Source organism: Pteropus alecto, unplaced genomic scaffold (genome assembly GCF_000325575.1).
Source record: "Pteropus alecto unplaced genomic scaffold, ASM32557v1 scaffold42, whole genome shotgun sequence".
In the NCBI taxonomy this organism is placed as follows: domain Eukaryota; kingdom Metazoa; phylum Chordata; class Mammalia; order Chiroptera; family Pteropodidae; genus Pteropus; species Pteropus alecto.
Window position 1 is genome coordinate 248,962 of NW_006434825.1, and position 24,796 is coordinate 273,757.

Here is a 24,796-nt window from a genome sequence, read left to right on the forward strand (position 1 = left end):
GAAGGAACACAGTTCTGCTAACTTGATTTTAGCCAAGTGAGACCCATTTCAGAATTCTGAACTCCAGAGCTGTAAAATAATGAGTGTTCTGTTGTTTTAAGCTGCTGATTTGTTGGTAATGTGTTAAGAGCCTTAGGAACCTGAAATGAAATTGGATTAGCTCATGAGAACCTGCATTTCTAATAGGTTCTCGGGTGATGCTGATGCTGCAGGTGCAGGAACCACACTTTGAGAATCACTGGCTTATAGTGAATAACAAAATATTTAGTCCTCCTCCAAACCCTGGACTGCAGGTTATACACACTGTTTGCCCTCTCAGTGTCTGAATTGTGCAAATAGAAGTGTTGGTTTTGACAACTATTACCTCCAAAAAGTGCCTATTTTGGAAATCAATGCTTAACCTGATTTTTTTTTCTTTCTTTTCTGCCCTAAAGCAATGGTAGAGATCCAATAGGCAGTTGGCATGACAGGCCATTAAAAATGTATTGTATTAATAACTTCCCAACTATTATCTCACTATATTCTGATTTATTATTTTCTTTTGGAGAAAATTTCAGAGCACTCTCAGTTTATCTACTGACCCAAAATCTCCATGAGGTTGGAAAATAAAATAAGAACCTGCACGTTCCAGAAGGGAAATAAGACAAAGGGAGGTTTGCAATGAGCAAGGTGTCTAAACCTCTGCTTCCTTTATGTCAGCCTGATATTTTTCCTAATTCCTTTTAAATATCTCTGTTCACCAGCTCCTCCTTCCCTTTCGCCTTCCCCAGGTGAACTTGGCAACACCTCTTAGTATCTGACATTGCTCCCTTCAGCCATGTTTCTCCAGGTAATAATGCTGGCTTTCCAATCTGGGATGCTCAGATGGAGGTGACAGTGATGGTTACTATGGACACCAAACCAGCCAGTCACATGTCCTGGGCCTGCCAAAAGGCCTCTGGGGCCTTGCTTGAGATGGGGGATCTCATCCTACTATCTCCAGGGCTCCTGGTAGAGGAAGAGAGAGGAGGTGCACAGAGCACTGAGTATGTACAATAAATCCAATACCTTGGATGCAGTAGTTACTGCGGGATGTCAGTGCACAGTGAGAAAGAGTCAATTTAACTGTGGTCTTTGCCATTTCCTCCCCCTCTTTTCTCTTCCCTTTCTCTTCTTTTTCTCTTCATCTCTCTTTTATTTTTTCCTATCCTGGCAAACATTGGAGTCCCACTTTGATTCCAATTCCAGCTCTTCCTTTTGCTAGCTCTGTGGCAAGGAACTAGGAGGTTAACCTCTCTGATCCTAAATTTCCTTACTCATTAAGTGGGGGTGAATATTCCTATCTCAGTTCTCTGATGAGAACTAGATGAGAGAATATCTGAAATGTATCTGGTGTAGAGCAGGCACTCAATTGATGCTCTCCACAGTGGCAATTTCTACTCTCCAGGCTTCTCATCACTAAGTCCCATTCAGCCAACAGAGTTCACAGGAAATGCAAGGTATGAAACCACAACTTTAATGGGAAGCTCAGATTTCCTTTTCATTCCAAGACTAAAACATTTCCCACTTATTTGTCTACATGGCTTTATTCTTCCAGTTAGGCATTCTTAGGGCTCTAGGCATACTAGTTACAAAGAAATTAAATTTTTTGCTGAAATAATCAAATATGATTGTTGGGCTAAAGGAAACAAAGTAGATCAACAGGCAAGCGCCTGACCCCGGTGTGTAAAAGGTAAAGGGTCTCTTAGCAGAGATAGCATGCTGGATGTTCAGGAGCACAGGGGTCAAGTCCGTATGGCCATACTTGTTGACTAAGCTGAAAAAATTTCGTTGCATAAGGATATAGTCCTGGCCATAATCCTCCAGCACATCAGGGGTGAGGTGATCTAAGATGTCCTTCTCCAGCTTGTCCCACATTTCATTTGTGCCCACGATATCTGGGAGGCAAGAGAAAAGGGAGGTTCAGATGCTAGGAAGGCCCAGACAAGCACGGCCACTCCCTAACGGAGATGCAGGCTCTTGTGATTTGGCTTTTGTTGGGCAGGACAGGCATTCCCAAACACCTTTTAAAACATGTGCTTTATAATAGTACTTATTATATTTTTTTAACAGAAGTGTACACAGATGACTAGGTTTCCGCAAACTGAGTAGCCCATGTAAGCAGTAACCAGATGAAGGACAAACCTGCCTCCGAGTCCTCAGTCTCAGCGCCCTTTCCAAGAGCCACTGTCCCAATGAACAGAATAGAGTAGTTTTGCCTGGCTTTGGACGTTATTTGAATGGAATCATACATTATGTTGAGAGAGTCATCCATGTTACTGTGTAGTCATTCTCACAGCTGCATAGTTTTCCATTGTGTAAATATGCCACAAATTATTTATTCATTATACTGTCATGGGCATTTGGGTTGTTTTCAATTTGGGACTCTTAGAAATCATGCTGTCACAAACATCGCGGTACATAACTTTCGTGACTATTATATACAATATAAAATGTAATGTATATACCATAATATATATTATATATAAATTATGTATAAACATATTGTGAATAATAAGTAAATAGTTAAGAGATGTATATGTTTTAAAATTAATCTCCTTTGAGGTAACTTATAGTTTTGTGTGTCTTTTTACATTTTCTCCTTGTTCATACCAACATATACACACATAGAAGGCTTTGGTTTCATACTAAATTACCAGTAACAAACAAAAAACAAAAAGGATCATACTATACACATTTTCCAGGAATTTGCTTTCTTATTTGTTTGTTTGTTTGTTTGTTTGTTTGTTTTTGTTTAGTAACAAATCACAAACCGGCCACCTGGTCCATAGCTACAGATTTAAACCAGAGTAGCAGAATTTTCCACTGAATGGCTTTTAGTCAACCACTCATCTATCAAAGGACTTCCCCGCAGTTATTAGGTTTCACCATTTTAGGTGGCTCTGCCATAAATCACCTTACACAATTTATCCTGTTGTATTTCGGCATTTACTTATGCCCCCAAAGTGCGGCTACCTGGTCAAAAGGCACACTCATTTTGAATTTTATTAGCTACTGCTACATTCCAGGAAGATTGCAGCAACCCATGCTCCCTCCTGCAAAGTATGTGATAGCTGGGAGATTGCTGTGAGGATTGCCTTTGTTTGTGAGCTTGGGTGATTCTCCTGAATCAGGACTGCAGGGGATCCTTGCTGTGAAATGTAAGCCAGAGAAATCCAATTATACTCATGGGAATGCAAATGGAGTTTCAATTGTTGATTTCTTTTCATGAAGGCACAAATCATATTTAAAGAAATGATTACCCTGGCAATTACTCTGGAGGCTTCTGGGTCATGAAAAACAGGTTTGTATGAACTATTGTTCCTCCAACTACCTCTCCCCTAGTCTCTGCTTTCACCGGCTGGAGGATTCCTTTCCCTCTCCACCTCCTCTTTAAACACCTCATGGACTTTCTAACCACTCTTTGTGGGTATCCTGTCTAGAGTCTCTAAAGCTCCTTATTGGGGACAAGCCACCAGCCCTTCATATGCCACTCACACACACACACGTGTGTGCGTGCACACACACACACACACACACACACACACACGCACCAATCCCCTGCTTCTCTGGGGCTACACACAATGAAATTGTTAAGACTACCTGCATCCAAATCCCATCTCTGTCTCATATTGCTTCATACCAGCCCCGTGGCTTGGGAAATTCCTTAACTTCTCTAAGCCTCAGTTTTCTCTCTACAAAATGGAATTACAACGCCTACCTTATAGGTAAGGATCAAGTGAGATTGTGCATGTAAAGTGCTTAAAACCTGCTAAGCATGCAATATGTTTCAGCTATTCTTATTGCAGGGCACTACAAAATCTGGTATGACTCCTTGAAAGTCTTCAGAAGCTCTTTATGTCTCTGAAGTTTCCTTTTGCGCCCCATTCAGGCATCATTCTCCAAATTTGAGTCCTTAGCCCTCCATTGTCTAGCCTCTTGCCTTCAGATTGGCCATCGAATATCAGCTTGAAACTTAGGGCAGTGTGATATAAAAGAAAGAATCTGGACACTGAATCTAGGGATCTAGTTTCAAATTTCCCACCATCACAGTGTGCCAAATACCCAAACTGGGGTATATATTACCCACCACACCTCAACGTCCTCACCTGGTAAATTATACCAATTAAGACACATATGAAAGGTTGGGAGTATAAGTTGGAACAATATTTTAGAAAATGGTTTGGTATTATTCTGTAAAGTTGAAGATAACTAACTCTATGATCCAGTCATTCCACTCCTGGATATGTGTCTTGGGAAAAATTATGTACATATACGTGTGCCAGAAAGTTCATAGCTGAATTCTTCATAGTTGTCCAAAAGTGACCCAAATAACCCAAATAACTGTAGAAAAATCATGGCATATTCACAGAATACTATACAGCAATGAAAAAGAATGAACCACAGCCATACACAATATAGATGAATTGTGGAAACATAATGTTCAGTGAAAGAAAACAGATGAAAAAGAATGCAAACATGTCAAAAATCAGTATAGCCAAACTCTATTGTTTGGGGATACATGTATGAATGTAACACAGTAAAGAATAGCAAATAAATGATTATTACAAAAAGTAAGAGAGTAGTCACATGTTGAAGATAGGAGAGAGCTATGACTAGAGAGGACCATATGAAGGTTTCTGGGTGCTAGAGATGTTTTATTTTTTTTACCTGGATGTTAAATACACGAGTTTTTATGTTATTAAACTATGTGTATATATGATATATTTCTCAATTAAAAAAATAAATAAGATCAACAACATCAGAAAAGAATATATGGAAAGTAGCTAGTGTCTGAGAAGAGTAGCTCCCCCCAAATGTTAGCTATAACAATTTTGGTGAATTCTTGAAACTGTAACTACAGGGTTGCTCTCTGGTCCAAATGGAGTCACATCTCTGTGTTGGAAGTTTTCTTTGGCTGTGTCACCAAACCCTCAATCCTCCTGCCAAGTTCAAAATCAAATTTATCATTTTCCCCCTTATACTAGCTGTTAGTCAGCTTTCTTCTTTCTGTGTCTTCCATCCCAGTCTCTCAGTCTGTCACATTTGGCCTTATCTTTGACTCACTCAATTCTCTTCCCTGCCCAGGGAGTCCCTAAGGTCGTAACCTTTCTCAAGACTTCATCTTCCCTCCATCCATTCTTACTGCCATAGTCTAGCCTCTCAACCCGAGTGGCCCAGGTCTTTTTCTATTACCCTCATAGAATAGGCCTTTCACCCAATCTTGTTCCTCCTGGTTAACATTCCAACCTCTAGGGTTTGTTCTTTAGTGTGTTAAAAATCCTTCTTAATATGTGGCCTTTTATTAGACAGGCTCTTTTACATCTTCACTTAAATCACAATTAATTGATTGATGGTCTAGAACCAAGGACTGAGCCATAGAGGTGAGTCTACATCTGCCCAAAGTTCAGAAATTCAGGGATGGGAGAGGAGGGGATGGCCATCTCTTCAGAGGTAGAAGGGAGGTAGGTCATATTCTTCAAAGGGGAGGAGGTAGTGTTTGAAAAATATATGACATTAAACTTAAGTACTTTGTGGAAGGATGCAGGTGAGCAACCAACAATTGAAGAACCTGGCCCTTGCCCCTCTATTCTTAAAAGAGACCCAGTCATCTCAGCCCCTCCTTGGGTGACCTCTGAGAGGTTCAGTGCAAGCAGAACGAAGGACTTTTAACATTCCTTCTAGGACAAACATTGCAAGTCTCTTAGGCTTAGATACCTACTTGTTTTGAAGCCTCCAGGCTGGATGACAGAGACTTTAATTCCCCATTCTGAAAGCTCTTGTCTCATAACTGCTGAAAACATGCACAGAGCCGCCTTGGATGAGCCATAGGCTGCCAGCTTTACCATTGGGACACTTCCTATTAAAATAATGGGAGAAAAAAAATCAGGTCTGATATTTTTAGTTGTTCATCCGCTAAGTATTTAAAAAGCACCCACCGCATGCCAAGAATTGGTATGAGTGGTGCTAAGGCAGAGAGGGGTCCTCTGTGCATATTCTTGGTCACAATTATTTGTCTGGCTTCCTTTGTTTCTGCCTTCATGGCTGCTTTATCACAGATAGTCCAGTGACAAACCAAGTGTATGGTTCAATCTCTCCCAGCTTCTAAGCTAAATGTGATTTAGGTGGCATAAAGAGCACCTGCCCCAGCCTCTGACTTTTCTGTTCGGCCAACTACATTCTGAGGTTCTGGGTAGACATATCTTTGGGTGGGGCAGGAGGAAGACACTGTTCAGCCCATTACAACACCTGTAGTTGAACAAATTCGTTTTAATGCTTGCTGCAACAAGGAGTTACACACCCCATGGGAATCATGGGGCTTCTCTGTAAGAGGGTATGAGAAAGGACTTATTCTAGGAGGGCTAGCTAAGGTTGGGTGGGGGAAGATGTTCTTTATCCTACCTAAATCACATTTAGTTTAGAAGCTAAGTGAGATTGAGCCTTAAACAGGATCTATCAATGGACCAGCTATGAGGGAGGAGCTATGAAAGGCAGAAGCAAAGGAAGCCAATAAAGTGAAATAAGTCAAATAAAGTGAAGTAACCTTATATGGAATAAATGCCTCGTTGCAGATGTAATTAAGGTACAGATCTTAAGATGAGCTATGCCCTAAACCCAGTGATGGGTGTCCTTGTAAGAGATGATAAAGCAGAAGAAACACAGAGAAACAGGGGGAAAGACCATGTAGAGATGGAGGCAGAGAATGAAATGATGCTGCCACAAGCCAAGGAATGCCTAGAGCCACCAGAAGCTGAAAGATCAAGAAGGTGTTCTCCCTTAGAGCCTTCAGACAGAAGATCTCGCCTACTCTTTCTTACTACTTTAGTAAATCTACAATGATCTTAATAAAATTTTCAATTTTAAAAAAGAGCAAAGTATCTGCACTCCCACGTTCATTGTAACATTATTTACAATAGCCAAGACATGGAAACAACTGAAGTGTTTCTCAACAGATTAATGGAGAAAGAAAATGTGGTATAATATATGCAAAGGAATATTATTTAGCCACAAAAAAACAAGGAAATCATACTATTTTCAACAACACACATGGACTTTGAGGGTCTCGAGGGAATTACATAAAGTGAAATAAGTCAAACAGAGAAAGACAAATACCATGTGATCTCACTTGTCTGTGGAATCTAAAAAACCAAACTCACAGATACAGAGAATAGATTGGTGGTTACCAGAGGTGGTGGGTGAGGGCGGGGGTGGTCAGTGAAATGGGTGAAGGTAGTCAAAGAATATAAACTTCCAGTTATAACATAAATAAATTCTGGAGGTGTAATATACAGTAACTCCTCACTTAAATCATCGATAGGTCTGCAACTTTAAGGAAACCACATATAACAAAACCAATTTTACCAGAGGCTAATTAATATAAACAATAGATAAGTTCCTATGGCATCTCATTAACATTTTAATGAAACTATATTGAACAAAACATTATTCCCAGACCTGCTGTATTGCACAGTGACTATAGTTAATACTATATAGTATATTTGAGAGTTGCTAGGAGAGCAAGTCTTAAAAATTCTCATCACAAGAAAAAAGAATTTGTAACTACATGAAGTAATGCATGTTAACTAACCTAATGTTGTAATCATTTCATAATATATATGTTGTACACCTTAAACTAATACAACGTTATATGTCAATTATATCACAATAAAATTGGGGGGGTCAGGTGGGGAAGAGCATAGGTGTTGAAGTAGAGATATCTGAAATAGTTAATGTCAATTATCATCATTTTTCTTACATTATTATTAAATCTTTGGTCTGGCTTACATCATTTCCTTTTGAGAAATACAGGCACACCTCAGAGATATTATGGGTTTGGTTCCCATAATATCAGCAATAAAATGGGTTGTAATCTTTTTGCTGGAAAAGGCCTTGCTTTCAACTTGTGAGAAAAAAAAAAAAACACATTTGTGAAGCACAATAAAGCAAAGCACTATAAAACTAGGTATGCCTGTACTGATTCTTACCTCCCTGTTTTTATAGGAAGGCTGTCAGTCAACGGCTCTGTCCTTGTTAAGAGAGGCAGACTGGCCAATTACAATACCTCATCCCCTGGGGATGGAGATTGGGTTGGTGCTGTGCATGTGACCTGAATTGAGCCAGAGTCCTGATATAGTAGCGGGAAGGAGTCCTGACAGAACCACCAGGGGCCACTTTTGCTACCACATAGGAGAAGGTCAGCAAAGGAAAACAGAGCAGCAAAGAGGGGAGAGCAGAGAGTGGGAGGTGCCGGCTGAGGAGGGAACCGGGAAGTGGAGATGGGGGAGGGTTGCAATAATGTCTTAAAACTTGGTTCCAGACAGTTGGTAAACTAATAAATTCCTTTTTCCTTTTTTTGTTTAACCTAGTTGGAGGTTTACTTGTCACTTAAAAGGAACAGTCCTGAAATTTAGTTGATGAAATATAAATATAGCATCTCACATCAAACTTTTAAGCTCTTCCACAGATGACCAGCTGATTCTTATTTAAGTGATTTTTAGTTTTACAAAATCTTAAAGTTGCAAATGCAACTCTTTCCTTTTACTGGTGAGAAAGGCCAAAGAAGTCATAGCAACTTGTTCAAAGTTGCAACCCAGTTTGTGGGGTTATATCGTTCTCACTTCACAGTTTTAACAGATGTGGTGAGCTGGCGAGCTAGGAGGCAGGTTAACAAGGGCCAGCTGTTAACAGCTAATTCTGAAGCCAGCACTGCCTATATTCAAGTCTTAGCTCTGCGATTGATGAGTAAAATAAATTAAAAATAGGAAAATCATTTCATGTTCATGTGCTTTTGTTTTTAATCTTTAAATTAGGAATAATGATAGTACATGCATCATATGGTTGTTGTGAAAGTTTAAAGGATTAATATATTAGAATAGTACCTGGCACAAAGTAAACTCCATATAAGAGCTTCTTATTATTAGTGCTACTCAAGGTTTTTACAATAATATCTCAATACTCCAAAGGGATCCACATGTTCCATGTTTCTTAAAATAATAAGTGCACCTGTTCAGGATCTCCCATAATAATTGTTTATTATGTGGATTACTAGGACCTACCCTAGACCTACTCGATCAGAATCTACATTGAAAATCAATCCAATTCTTTTGAATACTAAACCTTAAACCATTACATTAGAGCAGTACTTGCTTAGGAGTTATTAAAACTGAATTCTTGGTCTCCCCTAAATAAATATCTATCGTTGATAAACAATTCAGAACTTTGGGTCACCTGTTGTTAGTAGGTGACTTAACAGAATACCCAGTCAACAATAGGACTTGTTTTAACCAACCACGTACAGACCTCTAGACTCTTTCCACCATTCCTGACTACAAATTGTCTATCCTTACTTAGCTTAATTACCATGAATGTAGCATCTAGAAGATACCAGAGTCCCCCACCCAGCTTTTCTATCTGGAGAGCTACTCGGTGACTGTGCGCTGGCAAGTGAATACGCTCAGCATTCATGTTGTTGATCACTCTGGTGGTCACTGTCTTTCTTTTGATGTTATGGTATACTGTTGGTCATGGCTAAAACTGAGGGAGACTTGAAATTACAATTTTGGAGCTTACGGAAAAATGGTGGAGACCCTCTACCCTACCCCCACCCTTCTCTGCCTCTCCTCCTCACCCTGACCCCTGCAGTGAGCTCAGACTTGGTCTTTGCCTGACTCTCTTGGTGTGGCATAAGAAATAAGTTAGAAACATTTCCTAAGGTTCTACCAGCCAAATGTTCTTGATGTCCTTTAAGGTAACACAAGCCCTCAAAAACTTCTAGTCTCAAAGATCAACACCTACTTGGAAATCTTTCTTTTTCCTAATATAAAGCTAACATAGGAATTACGGAAGTGTTCTCTAAGTGAATACACTGTTAACACAGCAGGGGGCAGATATAGTGCAACTTTTCATCTTGAGGCTCTATAGGTGTATAAGTAGGATGTGATATTTTGATTTATAATAAATATATATTCTGTCTTTTTCCCGGTTCTGGCGCAGAGCTCCTAAAACTTGGAACTTCCTAAGTGCTGAGAGCAACAAAGGTGTCTTTTGTTATGTCAATGAGGTGACTCAGAATTTACTGTAGGATGGGGGCTGGTAGCTAGGGAGTCAACCATGTGATTAGAGGGTTGAAGCTTTCAATCCTTTCTCCCTCCAACCTCCTGGGAGGGGAGAGAGGCTGGTGATTTGAGATCTATTACCAAAAATAGACAGGTGGTAGATAACCTGGGCTTGCAACTAGCAACTAGCATCTGAAGTGGGGGTGGTGGAATAGTCTTGTAGGACTGAGCCCTTAACCTGTGAGATCCGATGCTATTTCCAAGTAGATATCAGAATTGAGATGAATTGTAAGATGCCCTGCTAGTTTCTGAGCTTTGTTTATTGGTGTGAGGGAACCGCCCCCTCCCTACATTGGAATTAGATGCAAAACACTTTTATATAGGGGTATCAGGGTACCATACCCACAGCAGCTTTCTCGTTCTCTAATACCTTCACAAGCCTTGTCCTGAATGAGCTTGTCTCAAGAGGATGTAATGAGGATTCCCAGCCAGTTTCAGCCTCCTCCAAGGTCATCTGGAGTCAACTTGTCTTGCTCAATTCTTTGTTTGAGATATCAAGAACCTGGATAATGTGCCAGGAGAGGACCCCACTCTCCGGTAACAAACTCAGGTAACAAAGTCCATTCCTTTATTGCACGTTTCCAAGATGAAGCACACAGACCAACCACATGCCCAGAGAAGTAGTATAACAAAGCAAAATGCTCAGTCTCTCTGACTCCCTCTTGTTCAAGCCTGTGTTGTTCCATGGTCTTCAGGCTAATAGCGCTTGCTTTGTCTTGCATATAGACATGCTAATCATTAGAAAAATTCTGCTTGCAGCTTGAGCTTTACAAAAACAGCCCCTCCTCTTGACATTAAAAAAAAGCCTAAACTCTATATTTTCTTAAGATGGATTTAAGAATGAGGTCGCCCATCTTCTTGGTTGGCTCCCTCTCAATCAATAAGCCTTTCTTTCCTCCAAACTCTGACATTTTGAGTTTGGGCCTTTCAAAGAATCGGGCACATGAAATTTGGACTGATAACGATTTGGCTAGCCAGCCAGGAGGTAGTGCCCATGGCAGACTGGCCCAGGCTAGGGTTCCCCTCTGTGAGTCGGAAGCAGCTGCCAACACTGTTTTGCCATGAAAGATCTGGAGGGACTTTCTTTAGCAGGCTCTGGCTGTCCTTGGTACAAGGATCATGTGGAAGAAGGAGAAATCTTTGACTTCGGTCTACCATCTGTTTTGCTTGTGGGGTAAGTTGCTCTGGTGTGAGCAGCTGGGAATCCTTCTCTATGTGCACTTTGTCTCTGGGGCAAAGCCATCTGCACTCTTGGGACCTCCGTCTGAGAATAGGCAGGATTGTCGGACTGTGCCCATTTGTTTGTTGTCTCTCTCTGTGAGCCTACGAGCTCAGTTTGGAAGTAGGATGAGTCGCCCTCCCATGTACCACCAGAAACTCTCTTCCCCTCCATTTGGACTTTTCCCATGGGATAAGCCAATTTGTTTTACATTTGTTAGAGTACTCTGTTGGAGAGGGGACTGGTTTTAGGACTTGTACCTGATTTGTAAACTGTTTCAGTTGCACTTGTTTGGCTTTTTAAATTTGAAATTGTAACTTGCCTAGTGTATCTGAGTCTTTTTTAGGAGAGTACTCCATTTATTGTCTTGTGTGTCATTTGTGTGTCAATCTGAGTTTTCTCCAGTCCCTCATCCTCCAGACATGTGGCAGCCACCATCTTGTGCTCAGACTCCATTCCTGGCACCATCTTCCTCTAGGAAAATTTGCCCCTTTAAATTCAGGAGATCTGAAGCTGCTCTTTTTACTCTCTAAGCTTTTCAGTTTTATTTTGGACACTTACTTCTGTTTTTTGTGTTTGTCAAAAAATCCACCTTACAGGGCACCTCACTGGCTTCTCATAGACAATGGAATGTACTCTTTGATTAAAAGTTAATTTTAAAGCTGCTTTAAAGGAATTCTTATCAAAGCATGCAAAGCTGTGGTCATCTGAGCAAAATACTTCTGAGTTTTGCCTTGTACCTGAGACATAAAAGCTAGCATTTTAAAATGAAAGCTATGAGATCTCTGTCAATGTTTATCTTGTATTTTTATGTATGTCTATGTAAGTTTTATATATGGCATATTTTTACCACTGAATGGTATTGCTAATTTGTAATGTTAAATTGGCTTAAATGAGTGCTTATATAAGAATTCTCACAAATATAACAGAAACTAACCCAAATGCTTTTTGGAATTGCATGATGTAGGAAAATATTTACTATTAAAACTGGTTTTGAGTTTGGTTTGGTTAAATGGGTCATGTTATTTCTGTTGCAAAATTTCATCAGGAAAAATAACTTGGTATGATAAAACTTTCATGAGTAATCTAAACAACTGTTAGGAGCAAGTAAGTTAAATGTAAGTAAGATAAAAAGTTGTGTTTAGACTAAATGGGTTTTAAAATCTCTTTGATAACTTGGAACTTTAAAGTTTTGTTAGCTAAATTAAATGGGATATTCATTGAATGGCTAAGTCATTACCAAATAAGAACCCTGAAGAAGGAAGTTTTATGTGTGGTCAAGCTTATTAAGATTAAAATAAATTTAATCAAGTGAAATTAAATATTAAAAGTAAGCTGATGCAAAATCAGGGTTAGATTTTCTCTCTCTGCTAATAAGGAAACAGTTTCTTGGACTATTCATCTGCTACAGATATTATGAAAAAGTTTTCTGCCTAGAAAACAAAGATTCTGTGCTTTATCAAAATGATTTTCTGTGTTTCATGTTGTCTTAATCAAGTTCTTGGCTTCTTAGGAAAACTAAGTGTCTTCAATAGTAAGAACTAAGTTTTTCTAATAATTATGTAAGCTTCGGTGTTTGAAATTTTCTTTTCTCACTATGGGTAAATAAATAATTTGATATTGTTTTGTAATGATATATGATCTTTTTGGTCAAGTATGTTTGACAGCCTTCCCAGGGTTCAAATATTAAAAGGAGTTTTTTTCTTAACCTGGAAATGGCTTCGGGTTGTTCCAATGGGCCCCTGGAACACCTTGAAAGATTTGTTTTCTCTCCTTGCAAGAGAGAAATATTAAACTAATTTGGCTTATTTTGGTGGGTTAAAAATCACATGGGAAGCTTTTTCAAATAAAGATACAATTATGTTGCATTTATATGCATATATTCTCATTACTAAATGAATGTTCTAGAGATCATAATCTCCAAGAGTCTACAATGTCTTAATGTAATATTTTCATTTGGTATCTTAAAATGTTATGTTACAGAGAAAAGTAAATTCCTTTGTTAATTGATTTATAATTGGATCAATAACCATGTCATTTTAAGGGTTTTTAAAATTTGTTTGTTCGTTTTGACATTTACGAACAGTCATTGTTTTACTCTGATGCTTTTGCAAATATGTTTAATCTTAAGAATGATCCATAGAGAGGACTCTGACTTATTCTAAAATACATGTTTCTGAGAATAAATTTTCAGATCATACCTTTAAACTGGATGAAGATTTATAGAACCCTAAGAAATAATTGGATTCATAAAATACTGGCAAATGATCAGGATAAACGAGAATTAATTACATGGGACTGAATAAACTAAGAATAATTAATTTTTTAATAACTTTTTATTTGAAATATTGCTGTTTTTTAAAAATCTTTGTTTTCCAGATATAAGAAAACTTGTTTCTCATTGATTGCCTATGACTTAGAGCAATTTGGTAAATTATACCTTTGTAAGCAGTATTAAAACATTTATATTTTTCTCTCTACCTGATTCCTCCAAAACTGAAGACTCTGAATGAGTATTATTTTTTTTATGGCAATATGGTTGTCTACATAAATTTAGTAAGAATCTGTTCTCTTTATAACAGGATACAATTGGAAACTTGTTTTTATTACTAAGTCATGGAAAACATGGAATGTCATGTTTGAGAGAGACGTGCATAGTCTCGGATGTGACCAGAAATCTTTCAGGACTTAAGACTGACTTTGCAAGCCAATAAAACTCCTTGAAAAACAGCTTGGTACCCTGCTTACATGATTCACAGTAGTCTTTCCTGGTTGCTTTTCTGGGCGATACGAAAACAGAACCTCAAGACATTTTGAGGGACCTCAGAACCTGAGGAATTCATTCAAATCTATAAGTATTGCAGGCAAAGTCTGATGACAAGGATGTGGCTTGGCTTCTTAGCCTTGAGAGGCTAATTAAGTTTAATATGGATATGATCAATTGCTATTTTTATTGTATTTATGCAAATAATCGGACCAAATTGATTGAAACTGGACTTATGCAGTAGATAAAATAGTCTTAATTTGGCTATCTTTGATAAAAAACAAGGGTGATTTTAGAGAGAAAAATTATGTTTCTATAGAAACTAAAATACACAGTTGTGGATGTTAGATTCTAGTTCAGTTGACTGTCTTTAAAGTTTTATTTTTCACCTGTAAACAACTGGATCCTGAATTCTTACAGTTTTCTTAAATATTTGGCTATAACCCTCCAATCTAATATTCCATTTTCTCCCATCTTTTGCCTTGGAATTGTTGAGAACTGAAACTTTTTTCCTGAGCCTTGCTATTACAAACTGCAGCTAGATGATATGATATAAACTTGAGACAGCTTTCCAGACTCAGCAACTGGTTTATAATTTGCTCTGATCATTAACCTTCTTTTTTTTGTTTTCATAAATCTTATCAAATCCTGATGTTATGGAATTTAACCATAAAGTCGGCCATTTAGCCCATTCTGCTCAAGCTCTAAGACTTCAACACTTAGAGTCCTTAGCACGTGTGTCCTTAGACAAAAGTATTGCTTTAGATTACAGATTAGGTGAACAAAGAAGTGTTTGTGCAGTAGCCAAACTCATCATGCTTTAGGCCCTGGGAGACATAATAACAAAAGTTACTCTTTTATCTTTGTCTCATATTAGGATACAGGTGTCCTGGCCTGCTGCTACATCTACCATTGCTCTCTCTGCTTGTAAATTGAACACCCAGAATGCCCCCCTCTTAACTGCACCTGAACCCAATTGCCCTATGTCCCCAAGATTGAGGAATTAACAAAAAAGGGGAGAATCATAACAGTGAAATGCTTTGTCTCTCTGACTCCCTCTTGTTCAAGCCTGTGTTGTTCCATGGTCTTCAGGCTAATAGCGCTTGCTTTGTCTTGCATATAGACATGCTAATCATTAGAAAAATTCTGCTTGCAGCTTGAGCTTTACAAAAACAGCCCCTCCTCTTGACGTAAAAGAAGACTGAACTCTATACTTTGTTAGGATGGATTTAAGAATTAGGTCACCCATCTCCTTGGTTGGCTCCTTCCCAATCAATAAACTTTTCCTTCCTTCAAATTCTGACATTTTGAGTTTGGGCCTTTCATAGCTTTGAGTATACAGGTTTGTTAATCTTTAGACATGACCAGCAGAAATTTGAGACTAATTGCATCTGATGATTCTTTTGTAATCCAATAATCTCTGGGAATGGGACAAAGTATTGAGTATCAAAATATGGGACCTTGTTACTCAAAGTGTGATTGAGAACTACAGCAGCAGTTGGGAATCCATTGGAAGTATGAATCATCGGGTTCCACTCCAGACCTAATTGAATCAGAAATTCTGGGGGTGGATGCAGAATTTTTTTCTTATTGAAGTAAAATACATATAACATAAAATTCACCATTTAATCATTTTAAGATATACAATTCAGTAGCATTTAGTACATTCACAATGTTGTGCAACCATCACCACTGTCTAGTTCCATAATAATTTCAGTGCCCCAGAAGGAAATCCCATACCCATTAAGCAATCACTTCTCATACCGTCTCCTTTCAACCTCTAATATGCTTCCTATCTCTATGAGTATGCCTAATTTAGACATTTCATATCAATGAGCCCAATATGTGGCCTTTCATGTTTGGCTTCCATCACTTACCATAATCTTTACAAGGTCCATCCACTCTATACCATGTATCAGTGCTTCACTCCTATTTGTGGATTAATACTATTCCAGTATGGATAGACCACATTTTTATCAATTCACCAGTTGATGGATCTTTGAGTCATTTCCACCTCTGGCTATTATGAATAAAGATACTATAAACATCCATGTGCAAGTTGTTTGAACACCGATTTTCTGTTCTCTTGTATATATACTTAGAGGTGGGATTGCTGGGCCACAATTAACTGTTTAACTTAATGAGGAACCACCAAATGTTTTCCTCAGAGGCTACACCATTTTACATTCTTACCAGCAATTCAGGAGAGTTCCAATTTCTCCACACCTTTGCCATCAAGTGTTGTTTTCAGGTTTTTTGATTAAGCCGTTTTAGTGGGTGTGAAATGTTATCTCATTGTAGTTTTGACTTCCTGTAGTTGTTTTTTAAGTAGCCCTCCTGGTGATTCTAAAACATCCGAAGTTTGATAAAGCTGTCCAGAGATGAGTAGTATCTACTTAAGAACTAGTTATAGAAATGCAGACTCTTCAGTTTCCTCTCATACCAACTCAGTCAAAATCTACATTTTAACAGAGATCCCAGGTGATCATACAGTGTTTGAGAAGCATTTGTATAAGAGACAGGCTTAAATTGTTAACACCTCCCCACTCATTTAAACACACTAGAGTAGAGTCTGTTTTTTGTCCCCCGTTTTCCTCATATGTCTTTGTTTGATAGTCTGGAAAAGTGAGAACAACACAGAACTTAGAGTAAAACAGACAGACCAGGTTGGTTACCAACCCTGACTCCAGTGCTTACTAGCTGGATTTATCTGGACTCGAAGGTCCTTGACATAGAAAAGGAATCAATACCCACATCCTGCAGACCTTCAAATTAAGTGACTTCAGGCATCTAATACAACTTAGCGCAAAGAAGTTTCCTCGGTCTTATTCTACTCTCTTCCCTTTTCCTTAACACTAGCCTTGCTATTATGTGAGAGTTTCAGGGAAACAACTCTCAGCTTTGGCTTCTTTATATCATGGAACAGCTGAGGTGCTGGCTGAATGATTAGCCAGATGATTCCTTTCAGGCAGCCAGCTCAGCAAGAAAATGTCCAGAAATGATCTCCCAGTCAACTTATTTAAACTAAGACCAGGCACAAACCTGAAACCATGAACTCTGCTGGATACCTCTAATTTGTAGACTTGTAACAATCTCCAAGGCTACTTACTTTGTTGTAAAGTAATTTTAATCTGTTTTAACTAGTACCCGTGCTAAGCACTCAGAATGCATAATGTATTTATATCTAAAACCAAGACCAGAGGTTCTCAACTAGAGATGATTTTGCATGAAACCCTCTAGCCAAAGTGAACATGTACCAATGTCTGAAGATTCGTCCCCCCTGGTGCTTGATGCTACTTATATTTAGTGGGTTAAGAACACAGATGCTGCTAAACATCTTACAATGCATCAGACAGCTTCTCCACAGAAAAAATTAGCCTCCCCGCAAATATCTATATAGCTGAGATTGTGAAACACTGCCTAGACCCAGTTGCTCGGTCACCCAACCATTAACATGATAAAGTGGACACATAAACAAGTAAGGTGATAAAATAGACACATAGATTGTCCAGCTAGTAATAGAAGAGCAGTATTCAAACCACAAGTGGCTCAAAATCCCTGAGTCCTGAGTTGTTTTATAAGGTTTGTTTTCAACCATTCTTGTTCAAGCCAAGCTTGCAACTGTACACAGATTTTACTCTCTGATTTCTTAAGAGGAAAACTGTCCAGAAAAGGCTTTTAGACCTCTCAAACATTTTTCAGTCGCCCTTTCTACAATCAAAAAGTTGCCTCCCAATTCCTCTGATCCTTAGTTAAATATTTATCTAACTGCCATGCCAGGATTTCGGTTTAAGAGCTATTCTATTTATGTGGGAGGGATGATAAACACGATTACAGGAGATAAAATTCTACTAGAGTGGATATGGTCAAATCTAAAAGTGGTTACCTGTTAGGAGCTAGTGTGTGACAGGGAGCAGCAGGAGTGGTCACAATTGGGTGGTGATGCCAGCAGCTGGTAGGATAAAAAAACCCACAAGTGGACAATACAGCCAGCCTCTTCCCCAGATGTCATGGTAGATGGCTTTTAGGTCTCTAACTCACTACATATCAGATGTGGCTGATGCTGAACATGTGTCATTTCATCTCATCTCACCACATCCCTAAGAAGAAGCAATTATCCCCATGGTTAACGAGGACGCTGCAACCCAGAGGTTCAGGACTTTGTCCTAGGTCACTCAATTGTCGGTGGATCAAAACCTAGGCAATTTGTCTCCGCTCCACTTTACTGGCCTTCTCTCCTGTTTGAAACCTGATTCTAACTATATAGCTACATGATGTCTCTCTCTTTCTGTTTCTTGTTCCTTTCTTTAGGAATGAGAGATGTGGGAGGGAAGAATGTATTAATAATTTGATTGATTCTTTCATGCATCTCCTACAGAATAATTTAAAGAAATAATGTTTCTCCCCTACTCCAATCCTTATAAGAGTGAGGCAGGAGGATAAGAGTCAAGGAGAGCTTGGAAGATGGAAGAAGGGGCCATGAGCTAAGGACTGTAGGTGGTTTACAGAAGCTAGAAAAGTCAGGGAACTGATTTTTAGAGACTCCAGAAAGAACGCAGCTCTCCTAATACCTTGATTCTAGCCGAGTGAGACCTCTGATCTTAAGAACTGTAAGATAAATTTTTATTGTTTAGGCACTAAATTTGTGGTTATTTGCCAAATTTGTGGTTATTTGCCAAAGCAGCAATAGTAAAGTAATACACCTGGGTTGATGGTGCCTCTACCCATCCTCCCTGGCTGCCATCCTCCCCCCAATCCCCATTCTCACACACATTGAAAATACCTACTGTGTGGGCTGGTCTTAATACCCAGGAACTGGCTGTTCATACCAAGGCTGACTCTGCCCAAGGTCTTCCAAGCACCCCTAGTGTGCTGGCTGGAAAATTACTGCTTGGCTATCGCCCATGGGAACATAGGCTATCACCCATGGGAACATAACATTCTAACAATAAGCTTTCTGCTTCTGTACCCCCACTGGCACAACCGACCTGTGGGTTGACAGGTAGTGAATAGGAGAAAAATAGACCTTTGTGTTTAAGACAGAATGAGGAATGGGATTTAGGGCTTAAAAACCCTGTACCTCTACATTTCAGGGCTGCTTAATTTGGGGTCTGCGTACCCCTGGCAGACCCAGCTGGCTGAATAAAGAGTGTGATTCCTATGACTCACTAATTCTTGGTGGTCCGTGTGTCTTTTGGGGGCTGGCGGCTACAACACTAGAGGATATCTTTTATCACACGTATGTGATGTCACATAGATGGGCATTGCTTATGAAAGGAAGATTGTTAAACCCTTGATTCAAGTTGTTGACTCTGTTCTTTCAAGTGGAGAGAGGTAAATCATCAAATGTCATGCCCTGACCCAGTTGCCTTAGATTGCAAAATGATAAGAATGATCTTATGAAAAACACATGGAGTTCTGACAGTGTCAACAGTGTGAAGACATTTACCTACTCATCTCACAGTGAACAAAAGATTGTGGCAAGTTTAGGGAGAGTTAAAAACAGATTAGCTGTAATGTTGACATTAACCATATGTGGGATTTCCTGTCCAGACTAGGAAGCTTGTACAGTGGAAGTCACTTTGTGAAGATTTGCCACAACTCCAAACTCCCAATAATGAATAGATGAGTTAGAAGAGTTTATACATGAAAAGATTTGAAAAGGAGAGAAACGTTTTATTGTATTTAGATCAACAGTAAACATACAGTTTGACCAACCTTGACCCAGCCCTGCATGAACATGTCCTGCTTTCTTGTTCAGCCCACAAAGAACTCAGCAAGCCTCCTCTTGCACAATGGTCCACCACATAAACTTGCGGAGAAGGGTCAACTCACCTGCCATGCTGCTGACGTTCACCAGCCTTCCCTTGGATTTCCTAAGAAGAGGCAAAAATGACTTCGTGACTTCCACAGCCCCAAAGAAATTCACAGCCATGCAGTTTTTGTAGTCAGTCATGGGAATGAGCTCCCCATCAGTGGGCAAACCAAGGATCCCAGCATTGTTGACCACAGCCCACAGTCCTGAGAATAGAAAGGAATGGGTGAGACTGAAGAGAAGGACGATTTTTAACACTTCAAGTTCTGGGGTCAAAGGGGCCTCTTTGAGATTTAGGATCTAGGAAGATCACTCAAACTCTCAAATCTCAAATCTTATTGAATACCTACAACCACTTACACTGAGGGACTGTGTGGGGAGTAAATTTGTGAAATATCAAACAATGTTATTTTTTGGAGGTGTTTTATCTCAAAGCCCTTTCCTACATCCAGGCAGCTAGATATTTGTTATGTCGGGGAAGGGATGGCACAGCAAGGTGAAGAGTATAAGTCTACTTCATGTTTCTCCCTCCAAGGAGTGTGTAGAGACAGGATAACAGCTCTAGGACAATGCAGGATGATGTAAGAGCCTCTTTTCTCTTTTCCTTAGGCTAGATTTCCTAGTCCAGAGAAACAGGAAAACTAGAGTGCAGGTGCCAAGAACTAAGAAGGTTGCAGAGTCCCAGAGCCCTATTATTTTCTCTAACCAGTCTGATCTCCTTGATCAGAATCACCAGGAGGGCTTATTCAAACACAGATTGCTAGCCCCTCCTTCAGAGAGTCTGATTTGGGATGTCCTGAGTGGGGCCTGAGAATATGCATTTCTAATAAGTTCCCAGGCCTGCACCACACTTGAAGAACCACTGTCCACAAATAGTGGTTTTCAACCTTGAGTGTACATTAAGATCACTGGGTGGGGTGGGGAGAGCTTTTTAAAATCCTAATGCCCAAACTATATTCAATTAGATCAGGAACTCTGGGTGTGGGTCCCAGGACTGGTGGGTCCCAGATCTGACTGTGACTCAGGCTTGCAGCTAGGAATAGAACCCCAGGTTTAGAATGTTACATTAGTGTAGTAGGGCGCCTGTGCCTAAAATATGCAAATATAATTCAGCTTACTATATCGCGCATGTGTGGCTAAATGCCACTATTGTACTCTGCTATGTGTGGAGCCATGCGGTCCCCTGGGGAGCCGAAGGAGAGCACAAGAAGGGGAGCAGGAGAAGTGCGCACAACACTGCACTCCCCTCAACAGAACTGAGCTCAGCACAAAAAAGTTGGTGCCGTTTCATTCTCAGGTCTGCCTTTTGTGCATTCTTCCAACTGGGCATTTCATCATCGAACCTTCCCTTCTCAATCAGCTCAGTACTGATACTGGGGTAGGGTAGAGAGGGGACCTGGGCATTAGTAGTTTTTAAAATTCTCCAGGTGATTGCAATGTACAAGCAAGCTTGGAAACCATTGCCTCAAATAGTAGAAAGAGGTAACAAAAACTCCAGATGTTTCGGGGGGTGAGAGATCTGGAGCTTTGGTGAGTGACCTGGGTCTTCTTTATCTGGGAGGAACAGAGGTGACAGGACCTGGGGTGTATTTAGCTAGACGGGCCTGAAGTAGATTCTCTGCGTTCCCCCTCAGCATGATTTAGAACATTGGTTCTCAAGGCATAGTCTAGAACCAGCAAAATCCTCATTGACTGGGAACTTTTTAGAAATGCCAGTTCTGGGACCCCACCTCCGACCTGCTAGATCAGAGACTGGTGATCAGAAATTGTTAAAGCTCAGCATCCGGTACAACCTGCCCTCCAGGCAATCCTGATGCATGCTCAAGTGTGAGAATCTGTGGTATGTACAGGAGAGGAACGAGCCTTGGTGCTGGCAGAGGCACAGAAATGGCAGGAGGCACCAGCCCTAATGGTGCCTTTCTGATGGCATCAAGGAAGTACGTAGCAGCTAACTTATGTGAGTACTGGACAGAGCTAGACATATCCACAGGGGCATATCCACATGATGTGTTGGCAATCCAAGACTAAATGTCCTATCCTGAGGAAAATGAGATGAAGCTCAAAATGACAGAAATTGATTTTGCCACATGGCAGAAAAATGGCTCAAAATAGAAACTGAATTCAAATATATAAAGTAAAGTTACATTTCTTTCACACCCAAGGTGGTGGTCTGACATTTATGCACAATAATTATTGGGAGCATCCGAGGACCGGATGCCTCATAGGTAGTAAGAGCTCAACGCCTATTATTGAGCATGGTGATGGATGAAGAGATGCCTCCACTAGCATCTCCAAGTGAGGGTTTTAATTCACTCAGCCTGATGCACACCTTTGACCAGTCAACACACAGACAGTAGCTTAAGAATGCCCTAGAACAGGGGTTGGCAACCTTTTTCTACAAAAGGTCAGATAATAAACATATTAGCATTAGCATTGCAGGTCCTACTATCTCAACTCTGCCATTACCATGTGAGAGAAGCCGGATTATCTGTAAATAAATGGACCTGGTCATGCACTAATGAAACTTGATGTATGGGTATTGACGTTTGAATTCCATATAATTTTACATGTGTCAAAAAAATTCTGATTTTTTAAAAAACATTTAAAAATGTAAAAAATATCCTTAGCTCACAGGCTGTATACAAAAACAGGTGGCAGAGCTATATAATAATCTTTAAATGACAAAGAGATAGAGAACAGATTAGTGATTGCCAGGGGTTAGGGATGCGAATATGGCTCTAAAAAGGTAGAATGAGAAAGGCTGATAGTGATGGAACAGTTCTGTAACTTGATTGTGGTGATTTTTGCACAAAGCTACAAGTTACCAAATTGCAGAGCTATACACACATGCACATACACACTTGGCATGTATAGCTGGTGAAATATGAGTAAACTTTGGATTGTATCAATGCCAGCTTCCTGGTTTTGCTATTGTGCTATAGTTATGCAAGATGTTAATACTGGGGGAGGCTTGGCAAAAGATGCAAATGATCTCCCTGTACATTTCTTTGCAATTTGATCTACAATTATTTCAAAATGAAATGATAAAAAAATGCAAGGCCAACTCCTGCCACAGAATTCTAAGCTGGCCAATCAGCTCATTATACCTATAAGACTTAATAACAGTTTTAAAATAATATTAATTAATAATTAACAATATATTAATACTAATATAGAGATATGCTGTGTAGGAACACAGCACAGTTGCTGGCCCTCTTCCAGGAGCTAAGGTTTTCTAGTTTATCTACAGGTACCAGATGGTCTTTTAGCAAACATCCTTCTTGGTGATCATAAAGCCCTCTGTTTCACTGCTCTACATTCTCTTTGATTCGGGAGGCTGGAGTTAAGAGACTTCAAGGACAGCAGGCAGAATGTGTACTGGCAATCATGTGTCAGAAGAGGATGGCTCTCCAGAATGCTGACTCCAAAACAGCATGGGCTCACACCTTTGCAAGTGTGTTCACCACACCTCTTCATTCCTGGGCTGTGGCATGGTATTTCCATATCTAGAACTCCCTGCCTTATTGTTTAATATGGTCAATACCACCCCTCTGGGTCTCACTAGAGGGGTATGTGTGAATATCTCCTTGAATAAAATACCATGAAATCAAACTCATCAGAGGAACAAGCTCAATCCAATCAGATAGCAAAAGACCACGCTAGGAAAACTACCTTTCTAGAAAACGATTATACATTACTAAATTTGCTGAAAGTTGATTCCTAATAACCAACAATCGATTTTTTTCTCCTTTCATTTCTTAGATATTTATTGACTATTTACTGTGTCAGGGACTGTGCTTAATGTTGAATGAATGGAAAACAGGAGCCCTTACTGGAGACTTGCCTCATGCCAGAAACTCTTCTAATTGCTCTCTGTGTAATAACTGCTTTTTCAACTACTAAATGAAGCCAAATAACATTACTCTCTTTTTTTTTTGTAAAAGAACGAAAAAGTTGTTGGAAGTGCCGGAGGCTTCCATGAAAATCCCCCATAATGAAACCAGTGCAAGAGAAAGTAGAGCTAAGAAACAGACCGGTTCTTGATGACATTGCTTAAGTGCCTGGATCCAGACATACCTGAAGCCAACTGGCCTTTTCAGTTACATGAGCAAATACATTCCCTTTCTGCTTTAGCAACTTTGAATTGGGTCGTGTCACTTGTGTCTAAAAGAATCCTAATGGAAATATGGTTCTGGTTCTCAAGGAACCTAATGCTGAGGAGTGGGAGATAAACAGATAGTTATAATAACACAGTAATACAGGTGTGTCCAAGGTACAAGTGAGGGTCCAGAAGAGGGAGTGAATGAAAGAAGATCCTGCAAGAGACGCTATGTTTGAGCCAGGTCTCCTGTGGGAGTAGTGTCTGCCGGCAAGAGTCTTAGAGAAAGGGAGTGAGGCAAGAAGGAAATTTTGGCAAGAAGAAGCTGGATATGCAAAGATATGAACTAGCACATTCTATCCTGGAAACCATTCAGAATTTACTGAGTGGACCAGCAGGTATTGCAGATTAAATGTTTGGCAGGGGCATTGTCCTGAAAGCCCTTCAAATCCTTGTTAAAGAGTTTAGATTTTATTTGGTGATGGGTAGAGAACCACTGAACCATTTAATGAGACAAAGCAAAACACCTACACAGGCCTGGCCCATGGGAGGAACCCAAGACATGAAGGCTCTGCATGTCAAAGGGTTGTTAGGAGATGGATGACATTGTAAGATGTACACATTCATTGTAAAGATTACTCTCCATTTGGAAAGTAATGGAGAAGGTAAAACTCAGATGCAAGGAGATCATTGCAAGAGCCCACGTGGGAGATGAGGACCTGGATTGAGCCACAGTTGCCTGGAGATGGTAGGAAGGGGCTGGGTT

At 39.8% G+C, this 24,796-nt stretch overlaps 1 protein-coding gene across 2 annotated transcripts in view; it reads right to left on the minus strand.

Moving 5' to 3' along the window:
• Positions 1-1,518: 1,518 nt before the first annotated feature.
• Positions 1,519-24,796, minus strand: part of HSD17B2 (hydroxysteroid 17-beta dehydrogenase 2) — a 50,271-nt gene continuing 26,993 nt past the window's right edge. The window contains exons 3-5 of one of the 2 annotated variants that reach the window (XM_006909700.2): positions 19,952-20,137; positions 5,741-5,878; positions 1,519-1,916 (exon numbers count right to left, since the gene is read on the minus strand). In XM_006909700.2, coding sequence (XP_006909762.1) covers positions 1,555-1,916; positions 5,741-5,878; positions 19,952-20,137 — 686 coding nt within the window. In that variant the 3' untranslated portion in view covers positions 1,519-1,554. The remainder of the gene's footprint in view (positions 1,917-5,740; positions 5,879-19,951; positions 20,138-24,796) is intronic. The other variant, XM_025045376.1, reaches the window with a different exon arrangement.